The sequence below is a fragment of the Megachile rotundata genome, chromosome 13 (assembly GCF_050947335.1).
Source record: "Megachile rotundata isolate GNS110a chromosome 13, iyMegRotu1, whole genome shotgun sequence".
Taxonomy (NCBI): domain Eukaryota; kingdom Metazoa; phylum Arthropoda; class Insecta; order Hymenoptera; family Megachilidae; genus Megachile; species Megachile rotundata.
In genome coordinates this window covers 14,914,472-14,929,552 of record NC_134995.1, presented here as the reverse complement: position 1 = coordinate 14,929,552, position 15,081 = coordinate 14,914,472, and the positions used below count along the sequence as shown (strand labels likewise).

At 42.2% G+C, this 15,081-nt stretch overlaps 1 protein-coding gene and 2 long non-coding RNA genes across 7 annotated transcripts; 2 read left to right on the top strand and 1 right to left on the bottom strand.

Annotated features, from left to right (window-relative positions):
• Positions 1-1,658: 1,658 nt before the first annotated feature.
• Positions 1,659-3,935, bottom strand: LOC100877937 (heme A synthase COX15). The gene is made up of 6 exons (XM_012298147.2): positions 3,601-3,935; positions 3,379-3,538; positions 3,181-3,307; positions 2,807-2,939; positions 2,116-2,740; positions 1,659-2,051 (listed from the first exon to the last, which is right to left on the bottom strand). The coding sequence occupies exons 2-6, from the start codon at positions 3,535-3,537 to the stop codon at positions 1,797-1,799; spliced, it is 1,299 nt and encodes a 432-aa protein (XP_012153537.1). The 5' UTR covers position 3,538; positions 3,601-3,935; the 3' UTR covers positions 1,659-1,796.
• Positions 3,936-4,286: 351 nt separating this feature from the next.
• LOC143265613 (uncharacterized) lies at positions 4,287-8,147 on the top strand. 4 transcript variants are annotated; one of them, XR_013040263.1, is made up of 5 exons: positions 4,287-4,892; positions 4,953-5,283; positions 5,365-5,618; positions 5,789-6,257; positions 7,148-8,147. It is a non-coding gene; the product is annotated as an uncharacterized LOC143265613 (long non-coding RNA). The 4 variants fall into 4 exon arrangements; XR_013040262.1 differs by having other exon boundaries at positions 4,287-5,067; positions 5,223-5,283; XR_013040264.1 differs by having other exon boundaries at positions 4,287-5,283; positions 7,148-7,469; positions 7,553-8,147.
• A 46-nt stretch (positions 8,148-8,193) lies between these two features.
• Positions 8,194-13,692, top strand: LOC105664263 (uncharacterized). 2 transcript variants are annotated; one of them, XR_001097482.2, is made up of 4 exons: positions 8,194-8,400; positions 8,995-9,663; positions 9,728-10,065; positions 10,134-13,692. It is a non-coding gene; the product is annotated as an uncharacterized LOC105664263 (long non-coding RNA). The 2 variants fall into 2 exon arrangements; XR_013040260.1 differs by having other exon boundaries at positions 8,194-9,663.
• Positions 13,693-15,081: the final 1,389 nt, after the last annotated feature.

Sequence of the window (15,081 nt, the reverse complement as noted above, 5' to 3'; positions counted from 1 at the left end):
ATGGTCTAAAATATAATTATACAAAATGACATATTATAAGTGTGAATTTCTTGATTATACTAACACAACAGTGATAAAATTTGTTTACATATACATTGATCATAAAATTATAATATATAATATTGCGTGTGCGTGTATGTTTAATACATAATACATAGAATATATCGGTATGAAGATGTATACGTTGGTTCCACTATTCTCAATTTGAGTGTCTAAACAAAAGTATTTAATCTTATAAAAATAACTTATTTATAAATTGGATAATTACGCGCAAATTAAAATAATACATTAATTCGGAAGCAATTGTTAAAAGTACGAAGATCAAAGTGTATGAAATTCTGTTCATATAAAAAAGAGAAAGAAACAAAATTTTTATATTATCTATTATAAATTTTTCTGATACACTACTATAAAGCAATGCAACTAAGTGTTGAACTTGTTTTGAATTCATAAATTTAAGAGTTTTATATATACCATTCTTGTATCTTTATTGTGTTCACAAACTATGGCTCCTTTACACAAAGAAACGAATGTTTTATTACAGTAATATGTAATGATGCATTAATGACATGCAATCAAATGGTATTTTGGTTTCTTTTGCCACATGATTTCTTTGGTGAAGCAGTAACGTTATTTAAAGTATTATTTTACGCGTTCTTTAAGTCCATAATACACCAATGGGAATGGTAATACCGCATTTATGGAAAAACATTCGTTACCAGAAACTAAGTAAGACATAAGATCCCTCGAATGACAAATTCTATCAGACTGATATTAATTTTGCAATATAGGATTTGGGTTATCTGCAATATACTGAAAGAGACTGCATTTTAAGTTCGTTTTGATTGATATTCAAACAGTATGGAAAGATTATTTTGTGTATAGTATAAATTAAATTGTATGTTTTTTCGTGCATGTTCATACAAAGATTTTTAATATAAATGTTGCGTTTCTCTTAAGTGATATGATTTTTATATGTATGAGTGATAAAATACATTTTTCTTTAATACTCATGTCCATGTAATATTAAACAAGAAATGTGATGCGGCGCGATTGCTATATTACAAAGTGAAAATATGACGAGTGTATATAAAAAGCGTTACAATAACGAAAGTGCAATTCAAAACGCCTATTAAATGTTGCTACTGCTTAATATTAATATTGCTATGTTGGACCAATGCATATGAGGCGTTTAAAAAAATTAAAGAATGACTGATTGGAAATAAGGTAGAACAACTGCCAATAAAATAAAGCAAAATTCACTGCGTTGCTAAACAAAAATTAGATAATATCGAAAAAAGTTTCGGAATGTTAATGAAAACATTACTAGGTAGCAATTATTGATTAAGCAGGGTTTACACATTTTTTAAACTAATTAAAGAAATAACATTACTTACCAAAGCTGGTTTTTGAAATTAGGTGCCAGTACTAACATCATTAAATATTTAATATGTGGCTAAGTTTAGGAAAGGACAAGTGATGTTAGTAGTCAGTTTATTTTGATTTATAATTTAAAATTATAATTCTATCAGGTCCAAGATATGTAACACCATTGAACTATAAAAATGCTATACATATTTGTTTATTATTATCTTAAAATAGGTATTTATTTGTTCTTTGTAAACATAAAATTATAAATACATTATCAAACTATGAAATTACTTAAACTTCTGTATTTTGATTGTAGTAATATTACTTTAAAGTAAATACATGTAAATTAATTTTTAGGAAATGATTATTATAACTTAATGCATTGTCAAATAAAGCATAATGTTGTGAAAATTCATTCTTAAACTTCACTTAACAATGTACTTTAAATACTTCAGTTCATGGCACAACCAAATCATTGCACTCAAAACTAGAAGACTTCCAGATTGATGAGCTGCAGCTAATGGTACAGGGACATGATGTACTAGTGTTGTAATACCTAAGAGTACCTGGAAATAACTAGCACAGAGAACTGCCATTATAGCTTTTTTTGCATTACCAGGCAGTTTATATTTACGAGATGCAATTCCAATGTAAGTAATTAATGATAAAGTGGTTACTCCCTGTAAAAAAATAATAGATCAAATTGCCGTGGTTTTAAATTCATTTTGTATTTTTAAAACGTACCAAAATTCTATGATCAAATTGTAAAGTGGTTGGGTTTTCTGTAAAATTTTTCCACACAGGTGATATCGCAAATACGTCATCCGGTATCCATTTGTTTGCCATTTTCGGAAAAGTGTTATAAATTAGACCTGCATCCATTCCTGCTACAAAAGCTCCAGACAAGGCAGTGAAGAAAACCAATCCTTTTGTTGAATGAACTAACATTCTAAATCTGTTCAGCTTCCGTGTTACGTCGCTAATATTAACATTTAAATTACTAAGATTTAATTTTTCAGCAGGAATCAAATGATCTAAAGCATTATACAGAAACCCAGTATATATAATAAATGCCATTCCTAAATGCGCGGCTAAGCGATACTGTGAAACCCGTGGAACATCTGATGGTCCCACAAAACGATCTTCTAAACCAGATTTCACCATGTACCAACCCATAAGTCCTTGTAAACCAATTAATGTTCCCAACACGGCTACTCTAGTTTTCATTCCTGGTTTCAGCATACCTCTGTACCAGAAGTATGTCGCTGGAATTATAAATACGGCGCCTATCAAACGTCCCCACATTCTGTGCAAATATTCCATCCACCAAATTCGTTTAAATTGTTCTAATGTCATGTTCTGATTAGTGCTATAAAAGATACATATGGGCATACAATTTTATAAGAATCATAATCAGTACTATATAAATTCTTACATTTTGTATTCAGGAAATTGTTTGTAACGTTCAAACTCTGCAAGCCATTGACTTTCAGTAACAGGCATTTTTTCACCCAGTAATTTCCAAGTAACCATAGATAAGCCAGACTCTGTAAGTCTTGTCACACCTCCTAAACACATAGGAAAGAACTAACAATTGTTCATTGTTCTTTTTATATGCTTTATTTATATATTATGTTTTATAAGAATTTAGATACCTATTCAGCAATAAATTATAGAATATAAGGAACTAATGTAAATCTATTTTAGAACATTATTAAAATTTTAAGTATTACTTTCCATATGTTTTATCCACAACAATTTTTATAACAGTACGAACATAATAATAAAGTGTGGAATAAAAAACTGTACCTAAAATTACAGCTATGAAAACCATACCACCACAAGTTAACATCCATTTGCCTACAATTTTATCTGATTTTGGGCTTGATTTTGTTGCAAAATTTAAAGCTCTAATATTAGTCTGTTTAGATAAGCCCTATGAAAATATTAAATAATTTTAAATTACTTTTAAATGTAATTGTAATTCATATCATTAATATTCAATACCTTATATAAATAAATGGAGTTTCTTTTTATAAGTGTACAGGCTCCATTTATAAGCTTAGGTGTTCGAGTACATGTATACAAATTTTTCTGAATTTGTAAAATTCTTGTTGCGCTATTTTTGCTTGTGATTAAACTACTACATCTTATTAAGCTCAACATGCTAAAAAAGGGAATACGCTTTTTAGTAACATCATACTTAAATCAGATCTTCTATGTACTTACATTACAATGTTATAGTTTTAACTCAAGCAATAATTTTCATATATTTCATAAAATACAATTTAATACTTGTTCGCATAAAATTCATATGCTGCAACTACCCTTAAAATGTTATTAGGTACAAATACAGTCTTTTCTGTTAATTTATGTATTTACAATTCGTGGACTTCTCTTTTTCATAAAAGAAAAAGAAATATAATAATACAAATTTCAACAATTGTAATTACTTCTAATCTTATTTCTAAACAATTTTAGAAATAATATAATTTGTTGTCATTTAAGCAGACTATAATACACATGATTCGGTTAAGGTTAGATTGGGTTCTTTGCACCTGTGGTTATGATTTGGACACAGCGCCCACTAGGTTTACAGATGTCGATAATTATTGTTTTTATCATCTGATGGTAACTATATTCTGTTTTAGATCATTTTTTTAGTGTTCATCAGATGGCACTTTTCTAACCGTTTAAATTATGGTGTACGAAAGTTCGAATTTATGTACACGAATTACACTCGCTTCTAACAAGATCTATGGTTTCAACGTACATTTATTGAGTTTTTTAGACACTTGTAAATGTTATACAATAATCAAAGTTACATGTTGATCGCTGATCAAAATGCTCAGTGTAAGAAAACATCAAAGTAAGTACGTATCAAGTCATTATCGATTATACAGATAATAACGTAATAATCTTTAATGAGATTTACACATGTACTCTGAGGAAACATCGTTAGATTCTGAAACGACTTTGCAATCACAGAGTCCTAGCCGCACGAGAGTCGAAAAGGAATTGAGCGTAGGCGTGAAGCGATTCCTTTATAGGAATACAAGAATCAACGTGGAAACTTAATTATTCGGCCTATTGCGCACGCATGCGTGTGTACGAGTGTGCTTTCGTCGAGTGTTTCATCTATCAGAAAATAACGTTGACCTCATCTCTTTCGATGGAACACAAAAAATGTTTCGACCTATTTAGGTTAAGTTAGTTTCATCGACAACATTGCGAGTCATCGATTCATAAATGCATTAATATTATTGCTCCGTTTCGCAAGATAATGTACGGAAAAAAAATTAAGGTTAAACTAGGGTAATCCATATCTTTCAAAGTCGAGTAGGTGTAGCCTTACCGACTGACAGCACTTAATCTTTGCTAAATATCATTGAAAATGCATCGTGAACCGATGGCATTAAATCGGTTAACATAAATTTTCACCTAGCACGAGTAAATTTGCCATGTAAATAGCTGATAGTGTTCCCTATTAAACGGACACGATGCAAGCTGATTTCAAGCCGGTGAGTTTCTACCATCTATTGGCTCAAATTGCTGAGATTCTCCCGTTTGTTTTCTTACAGTATAAAGCAAATTAGCGTCCGATTAGTGAGTGAGCCCCTTGAGACCCGAAAATATTCTCACGGTCCATGGAGTATCGGAGAACCGGTGAGAAAGTAAAGAAAAGGAACGTTAGAGGTATATGACACGGATTTCATATTTTATTTTGTCAAACATTGTCAACGAACGAGTTCGTTCATCGTAACTCTGCGCATGCGTTACGCGCATGCGCGATATAATGAAAACAATGAAGATTAACAGCATGCGCGCATTTTTAAATTTTCAAATTCTAGTCTGCTTCACGGAAACTTGACTATTATTGCGCAATAATACGCAGAGAATATAGCATACATGGTACGTGAATATAATATATGCGGTGCCGATGTTACGCAACTATATAATCCTAGATTACAGCAATTACATTTTTGCCCGAAGTGCATTTCCATCCGAATCATATATGGAGGCGCTACCCTATCGGATAGCCATCGGCGCGAGCAATCTGGCATGCGCGGCCGTTCTCGTGAATGGGCACGGCTCGTGGACCAAGCGGCGGCCGTATGAATGAAATAGTAAATATAATTGACAGAAGGGCAGGCGTGGGCAGGCCAGTCAGAACAGGCAAGCAGAAACAGGCGGAACGAGGTGCAAGACGGGAACGACGTTTTATACGCGGCAGGCGTAGGATCGAGGTCATCACCTTTCTATCATCCGAAGAGTCTAGATAGCACTTTTTTTTTCTTCTTTTTTTTTTCTATCTCACGCGTTTCGACACGTCTTCGGTATCCTTGATATTCTTTATTCGGTTATTATCGCTATGCTGGATAGAATTTTTAATTCTTTTACTTCCCTTGTTTTTTAGGAAATATTACCACGACTCTTTCCTAAGAAGTGACGAAGAGAACTTTGTATCGACTGGATTAATTTTCTCATGCCCCAAACTATTCAAAATATGGATGATAACGTTTACGGAGCCTTGAATTGCTCGTTTATCTGTGAGACGAAGATTTAAGCGATGACCAACGAATTGTTAAGCCGTGAAATTTCGGTCCCCTCTTGGTCACTTCGTTTCATGGCCTCGTCATAAAAGCTTGGCCCGTTAAGCTGACGGTGTCGTAATCGTACGGTAGCCAAATTAATCGTTGTTACGGAAACGGAAGAACCCTGACGATTTCTACATCCATTAAGGTCTTTGTACACGAGCGGCAAGCAGGAATCCCTATAGGTCCCGCCAGGTTAAAGCGTTACGCGACGATGAGGACAGATCCGCCCTCGGCCACGGGTACTGGCTGTGGAGAACGTTGAAGGAGAGCTGCGCCAGTTCTTGGCCGGTCGGTCTGCCTTTTCTCTTTTCCCTTCTCCCTCCGTTTCCCTGCCCCGTCGAGTCGTCGAGTGACGACCAAAGACGGTAGGAAGGTACGGTTTCCGGTCGCCCACGCGACAACCTAGCCGGAGCTCTCTCGCGTCAGGCAGCGGCGTTGTGAAAATCCTCTCGATTCAGGTGTCCGGATAGCGCTCACGAAGTGGTAAACCTGGCGCAACACTCTGACGCCGTAGTGGGGAGTGTACCATGATCGAGCCAAGATGGAGAACAATTCGTAGTTTTCTATTTCTATCGATACATTCGTTTACGTCTTCCAGCACCCCATGTCCGACGAACCCTTTCGACGCCACATAACGAATTAGCCATCCACGATGAAATTTCTCGGTGTAGTATCAAGATAATCAATAAGTTTCAGCGATTGATTTGCAACTATCGCATAATGGAAGCGACAAATTTATTTTCTCGTCTCTCAGTTCTAACCATCGGTCACGACACCCTATATGCGTCATCGAAACCCATTTCTTTGGACAATTAGCTTTCTTTTCGATCGCTTTCCAGTTCGATTGCTCAACAGCTAATAATTACATTCGAACTCGCAACGTTACTCGTTGCAAGGTATCGGGAGAGCAGCCCGCTAGGGGTTGATTCGAGCCATTGTCGGTCGAACGATGTTTGGCCGTTGTCGAGCACGGCGGGACGCACGATTAATGATACGTTTCATACTCGTTTTCGTTCATTGTCGATGTTAATCGATTACTGGTCCCGCGAGAGCACGAGTTCCAACGCCATTAGTTAAGATTGGAATAAATTTCGGGTGAAAGTGGTCTAGGGCCTAAGGGTCGATCGATCCTCCCAGTGATAAATTTACCTGTCAATTAACTTCGTTTCACCTTTCAGTTGTTCGAGATAATAGTCCGACGCTCGCTGGTGTAGGACCGTAGTTAAAATTGTGTGCAATGGACCGTTTGTAAACAAATCGATGGATCTTAAAAATCAGCTCGTTGCACGAGATAGGAAGAACACGGATTAGTTTCGTGGATATTTCGAGGAACTTTGGCATTTTGCGCTCGTGTCAAATATCGTGCGAGAAGTTGAAAGTATCGTCGCTTAATTAACGGACTTTCTGTAAAGCGAAAACCAGTCAGAAGAAGAGGCGTACTTGGAAACGTGTACGGTATCAATTGAACTGTGAAAATTTTTGCAACAAGTATCGGGACAGGTGAGACAATTGATCGATAAGGGACGGGTAAAAATAGGACATTATATCATTGTAGGTGAAACTATTATATGATCGTGTTTCAGGAATCTATTCAACTGGCCGCCATTCATTTCGTCTTAAGAATGTTATCGAAGGATTGTCATAACCCGCGAAAATAAGTGTCGTTTCGCAATACTTTCATGTTATCAAACCGTATTAGGTCTTCTCAGGATTCAAGATCGGTCATTTGATATGCAATACGCTAATAGTTCCGAGAATCCTGTACACGGTTTTAAGAATTTCTTCTTCTTCCTGGACTTGCCGTGACGTCGCGACGTATATGCCTTTCTTCTCTTTTGTTTTTCTCGTTTTCTATTATCTTCTCCTTCTCTCGGTACTCTATTCCTCTCTCGTTGGATGCTGTTCCTCTCAGAAAGTCCCTTCGAAGAGGTAGGGCACGCGAATGTGGGAGGGAGAGTTTCCGGTCGCCCACGCGACTCTGCAACAACCACTTCGCCGAGGTATCAGGGACAAAACACGGGCCGGCGGATGTCTCTTCTCTTCTGGGCAAATGAAGAAGTCGCCTCACATTCGGCAAATATAATGAAAGCTCCCTGTTTCGTTTTCGCATCCGTTCCATGACCTGCCGACAGAAATTCCTCTCGTTCCATTTCTTTTCCAGCGGCGCCTATTACCGAATTTTGCAAAAACTGAACTTATTTCGCATCAGGTTCGATCACCTGAATTCGACACAGTTAATAACACGAAGGAAATAGTAATTGCACGGAACTTTTCTGACGTAGGTGATGAAATTAGAAGATGGACGATGAAGGCATCCGCGTTTGCAATATGCTTCGAACGAATAGGAATTAGAAAGCTCATGGAAGGAGGCAAAGGAGGCAAGTCCTACGAAGGGTACATAGCCGCGTTGCCACCGTGGAGCAATAGAAAGGTAGCGGCGATTACGAGGCTTAAAAATAGCAATGACGACTGATCCGTCCACGCGCGCAGTCCTATCGCTTCGTATCGGTTTGGACACGCTCGGATGTCGTAGGTTTTGCTAGAGTAGAGGCAGGTCAAGGCGTTGCGGGGCTTAGCTCTGCGCGATCGTAAAGCACCCCTCGCGAATCCTCGCACAAACTCATTCGACTCGTGGCACGGCGGCTTGTCTTCTCTTTGTTGGTGCCTTGTAACTGTGGCGTGTAGTCAAATTGAGCGATCACGCTCGCGTAATCGCGCTCTTTCCTTTTCTTCTTCTTCCTCTCCTTCCATTTCTTCTTTTTCTCGTCTCGACGATTTGACCGCAGATAGCGAGGAATTAACATGGAAATTAAAACGACTACGCTTCGACTAACGACGACGCTCGTTTGGACGATCATTCGTTAAGGAATATGTATGGTTCACGATATCGGAAGATAATCGGAACCTTTATTTCCGCTAACGTTGTAGTTAATTTCATGAAGAATCGGAGGATGATTCGTCAGAATATTAGAACGGTAGAGAAAGTATTAAACGTTCTCGCGTTTATGTATTTTTCTTGTTTCAGGCTGCAGAGCGGGAAATTGTTTGGCCGCGGCCGATTCCAACGGTACATTGGAACCACTCGACAGAGAAAAAGAGAACGAGAGAGAACAGACTCTTCTGGCCAGCTCCGCGTACGCACCACCCACCACGAAGTACTCGAGGAACGAGGATTATTCGTCCTTCGAGAGGAGAATTCGGTGCTAAAGCCATCTTCTTCGTCGCCTCCCTGTTTTCGTTTTCTTCCTTCGTCTCTCTTTTTTTCGTTCACCGTTTGGTCGGAACCATCTAGCGGAAAAAGAAAGCGACCCAGAGATTCTTAGGGGCGTCGAGGCGACCGTGCGAAATCGACTTCACCGCGAAGATCACGGTAATATTGAATAATAATACGATATAATTTAATAACCGTGCCGCTGGATGATGCTTAATGACGATAATGCTCGAGTACGACGGCCACCTAAGATCAGCAGGGAGGCAGAAAAGTTTGCAGGTTGTTCCGCTTAATCGCGTGTTTATACACGCTATAGATAAATATATCCTTTCTCTTGCACGTTGTAAGCTCAATTAACGAAATGTACGCTGTTCATTTCGTGAACAACGATCATCGATTAAAGTGTTCGTTTACATTGGCCTTCGCGACGAACCTTGGAACAAAGGTACGAACAAAAGGGACCACCGAACGGCGAGCTTGTAGGTAATCTATAGATTAATCGTGGCCTTGACGGGGCATAAAGTTTAACTCGATATCAAACTTGCAGGCTGCACGCTGTTCCGCGACTGTGAAGATAGACAATGGATCAGAGAGGCTGGTTATCCAATGCGGTCATATTAAGTAACCGCGAGGCTGGTTCATAATCGCGATCGTATCTGACCGTAAGATGTCCCAACTTATAGGCAGCGTATCTCGAGAATTTATGTCACGGGTTGCACGCCAATAGTTGGTCGCTAAACCGGACGAAAGACGACCGAATCGTTAATCGACGATGATTGCACGGAAAGTCGTAGGGAAGGAAAGGATTCCGTTGCGAATAACAGGAATGTAGGACGGTAGGAGCCGTCGGTGAGGTTTCAAGGGCAAAAAGATTTATTGGAAATGGTGCATTTAATTGCTTTTAAACGATACTCATCTCCGCGACCGTAATCAACGTTGCGTCACGGTTGCAGGTAATCGGCGTGGACTTTACGATTACCTATACGATCGCGAGGGTACTCGAAGAGCACGCAAAACCAGAGAAACCACCGATGTTCGGATAAAAGTACGAGGAGCAGGCTGCTCGATCGTGTCCCAGAGATCGCTCCCCGATGGATTTATATTGGCAGTCGATTAAATTTCTTCGAGCAATTTACATCGGCTGATTTATCCATCGAATCGAATCGGTCGTAAATAAGTGTAGCGTGCGGTGCGTGGTGCGCGTCGAGTATCACCGTTTACGACTGAATCGACAGAAAAAGACAGAAGCGAGGAAGGCTGAGAGAAAGAAAGGAGAAAACGGAGGAATCTGGGAAGCGGAGGTCCCGAAGAGTCGTAATTTCGCAGCGAATCGCGAGGGTGAGGACGCTGCCTCGAAACGGCGAGGAACAGTGGACAAACCGAGCGACGCGTCGCTGGACTTCGACCGCGCGACGCCACCGGAGAAGGAGAAAAGACGGGAGGAACGGGGACGTGCCGGAGGAAAAAATATAAAAAAGAAAAACGACCGGGTAAATAAAGATCGACCCGTCTCCCACGCCCGTGACCATTGTTATTATATATCCCGTGGGGTATTGTTCCCATGGGAAAACTGGACAGGCCCGTTCTACCACCTATAAGACACCGGCCAGCGAGAGAATATGCACGCACACACGCTTTTACTCGAGCCACGCCAGACTTCAGGTAACACACTCTTCTCTCTCTCGTCTCGGAGACGCGTGTGCTGCTCGCACGCGCGCAACCGAGCAAACGTGTAGCACACGCACGGGACAGGCCGCACACTCGAGCGCAGATTTCAGATATTGTGGGGGGCGTTCACCTCGCATCTCGGTCCTCGTGGTTCTCTCGTGTGAGAGTACACACGAACGGTCAGCGCGTACGCTCCTATCTATGTATTTCGTCTCCTCTACGTTTCCGTGCAAGGCGTTGCAACGAGTATCCTCGCGTGCCTGTGTACGTTGCACGGTGTATATGGTTGGTCTTACGCCGTTGGAACGCACACACGCGACAGAGCCATGTTCGTACAGGCAACGGAGGTACTTCGGTGGATGCTTGAGGAACAGGGTGCGGCTCAACCCACCTCGCTTGACTTACCTACCCGTATTACCGTCTAGGTAGGTATATCCAGGCGCGAGCCACGCAGGATACTATGCCATATTTGCATCCGTGATCCAGGACACGTGTGTATCCACGGGAGCGCGTGTGCGTTCTTTTTTTCTTCTTTCTCTTTCTTTCTCTTACCCTCTCGTATCGTTTCCCTTCGTCTACGTGGACCATTGCCTTCGCCGTGATGCACCACCGCTCGTGATTCTCTCCGTGTCTCTTTTACTCTTTCCTCCTTTTCTTCTTTTCCTTAATTTTTATCTTTTTCATTTCGCTTTTGTCTCTCTTACGCGTACGAAAGTATTCTCTCCTCCTTCGTCCTACTACGGAAGATTATAAATTTGCATGATCGTGGACGTACAAAGATGCACCAAGTTCAACATTCGTTCCTATAAAACAGGACTTTCGAGGAAATGTCGATAAACGAATATTTAGTTCTTATTCTCTTTTCTAACTTTCTTTCTGTTTTCAGCGTAAATACCGTAACTGCGTAGAAAAGAAAATCGTGTCTGGTTACGCAAAAATTTGCGATGGACTCGATTGGAGAGGCGAGGCGGCTGGTCGAATGTCACGGACGCGTCGATAATCAATAACGATGGGGACAGCGGGACGGCTAGTTTGGCGAACGAGCTGAATGTGCAAAAGAAAGGAAAGAAAGAAAGAAAAGCGTGTCGATGAGGAGACCGGAGAGACGGAGGAGCAGTGATTAACACCGTAGTCGATCCTGGAACGGCTGGACGAAGATCGATGAGGATCAGAAAGGTGGCCAGAGTAGTGTATCACGGTAGCCGGCTCGTTATTCGAATTCCTGGGATTTCTCGACGTCGTCTGGAGTGGTCGGCACGCAAAGTCGCGGTCTTCTCTTCTTTCTAGCCGGACTTACCGAACCGGATGGCGCGATCACCGGGGTCCAGGGCCGAGTAATTAATTGATATAATAATCGTGACGGCCGGGTCTTAATTTCATCGAGACGCACGCGTCCGTGCCTCGCCGCTATCGTTCCTCCCTTGCTCTCTTTCTCGTTTCGCATCGGCAACTCGACGGCGACGTTCGAGACGTTGAAGACGACGAATCATCGACGTTCGCCAGGACACTCTTGCCAATAAGTCTCCGTTCAAGGTTGCCATCGTTCGACTACCATAATCCGCCTCGTAGATTATTATCGGCGAAAGAAGAAACTTGCGACATACACCGGTCACGCTTGTTCTTCCCTCTTTCGTATCGCGTGGCCTCTCTCCGTTTCACTCTCCTCCTACTCTTATGCTCGTTTTTTCACCTCGGTCGAAGCACGGAATAATAAACCGTGCGTCGTGATCATTAACAAGAGGCTAGAGCTTATGGGCAGCATCGTCGAGGTATATCTGTGTTTGATTTGCGTTTGCCGGGAGAACGTATAATTCCTTATCTTAATTGAGCCGATTAGCATACTGTTAGGGACCAGAGAGGATCGCTTTAGACGCTCGTTGCACGCAATTTCGACGTGCTTGTACGAAAGCATCGCGTGCGTACAGGACCGAAACACAGGCGTCGCGCGGCTACTGGAATTTCGTTTCTCGAGGCAGCTTCGTCGTCCGCTCGATTAATCAAACGGGACGTTTCGAGTCCGAGGAGTATCCATTAGAAATTGATTCCCATTTTGGACGCTAGTGAATTAATTAGTCGTTGTCCCATATAACTCTGTCGCTTCGTGGTTTCAAAATATCGATAGACGACACGACTATATCGTTTAACTCCATCGAGCTCCATCTCTTCTTTTTCATTTTAATGACGGTGCATTGAAGAAAGTATTTAATTTTCTTCTTCTTCGAAAATTTTCTTAAATTTAGAAACGGCTACGATATTTTCGAAGTCGCCGATATTACAGAATCGGCGAAGTGCAAAGAATTAATTCGTTCATGGTTTCGCTCGCAGTGTTTGTCTTTCTCCGAAGGATTGACGATGTCTCTGTCTAGTTAACGGGAGTCGAAGACTTTCACCACAGCGCTCGGTTGGTTCGTTCATTCATAAATTGATTATTAAAGGCTTGCCGGGGCCCGTTCGAACGCGAAAGACACGCGCGTACACGGTGGCACGAGCTACGATCGATCCCTCTCGCTTTTTCACCGCGTTGCCGGTTCACGGTTGCGGCCCGCGCACGTTCCAAGATAAAATAATCAAAGCGACCGCAAGGAATCGCGAGCCTTTACAACAAAAAAAGCTTCCGCGATCGGCAGCCGGCTATTAATTTGTTCGCTGCAACGAGTACTTAGCCGCGCGAACAAGAAGCATTCATCCTCTGCTTTTTCATCCGACGTTCCGTTCACGTATTTTCAGGTTTCTTCAGCGAGAACAGCGCGGTTGCGTGTCACTGGTATTAGCGCCGTCAATGGAACAAGCTTTTTGGAATAAGAGTTGACGTAATCGATGCACGGTTAACGATAGTCGATCGAGATAGCGCGATGTTCTCTCTAAGATTAATCTCCTGTATCCAAACAGATATCTCTCGACTCCAATTAGTACTATGTCACCGCTTATCGGTCGCAACGTTGCTTTCAGCGCTGGTCCCGTCGCAGTGCGTTACCACGGCCGAAAAACTACCACGTCCGGTCTCCAATTTCGATCGACTTTATCCCCGGCAGTCGATCTCGCATATTTATGCCCAGCGGTCTGTCCAAGCGATCCAGGATCCTCGAGGCAGCTTATCACGAACCGACGAAACTCCCAGCAAAGGTGCGCTCGCAGAGGACGCGAAAGGTAGAGAGAAGGAATACGCGAGTAAATCCAACGGAGGCGTATAAAGACGCGACGAAATACGAGCGGGAAGACTCGGTGCCGATACCTCGTCGAAGCAGAAGGGATGTGGTAACGGAGAAGGTGAACCAGCAAGAAGAAGAAGAATAAGAAGGTATCCAGCAAAGAAGGAAAAGAAGAAAGAGGAAAAGGAAGACAGCAGGGGAGAGATCTACTGCAAGGGCGCGGCGAGGGTCCAAGATGGAAAAGAAGGAAGAAAAGAGGTGTGGCACGAACCTCTCTCCAGCATTGTCCGCCTGTACAGCTCGCGCACGCCGAGACTGGTCCACGCACCATCCGAATCTATCTACATACGGCATACCATACGCGCTCACGCATAGGAAAAGAAGTCTCCTCGGGGCTGTGTAGCACTGTTCGTGTGCGAGTGCTCTCTCTTTCTCTCTCCCTCTCTTCCTGCTCGCGTGCGTCTCTGTCCTCCGCGTGTTATTATACAGCCACCAGTTGCGCGTGTTGGAGCCGTACGTGTAAGAGAGGACGCGTGTGATAGTACGCGGTTAACTCGACGACCGCAACACAGCCGCGCGAGACAGACCCGACCGGTATTCAAAGTCAGAACGACCTGGCGGGGCAAGAGGGCGAAGAAACGGGCAGAAGGGAGGAGGAGAGAGAACTGGTGGAGAGGGAGCAGGCACGAGCCTAACTGCAACCAGCGTCCCACGCGCTTGGACCAACATTTAGTAGGCTCCGTCTCTTGCCTTCTCTCTTCCTTTTACCGATTCTTTGCTCCGATCGACGTCGTTTCCTCTCTTTCTCTCTCTCTCTTTGATGCTCGATTCGTCGTGTACTCGTGTACACGACCAGACATACGTACACGATCGACCATTAGACGCGAGTACGCTGCTTAAGATCGTCTCTTTCTCTGCGTCCCGACGCGCCTCGATCTTCGTTCTTCCTTCCCGCGTTATATTCGTCTTCCTTTTCGTTGAATCTGTGCTTCGCGGGAGAACGATTCCTTTTGGTCGTAAAAAGCGACGGCTAAGCCGGTAAGAAAGTCGAAAATTCGTGTCGAGATTACGCGTTTCGGACCGT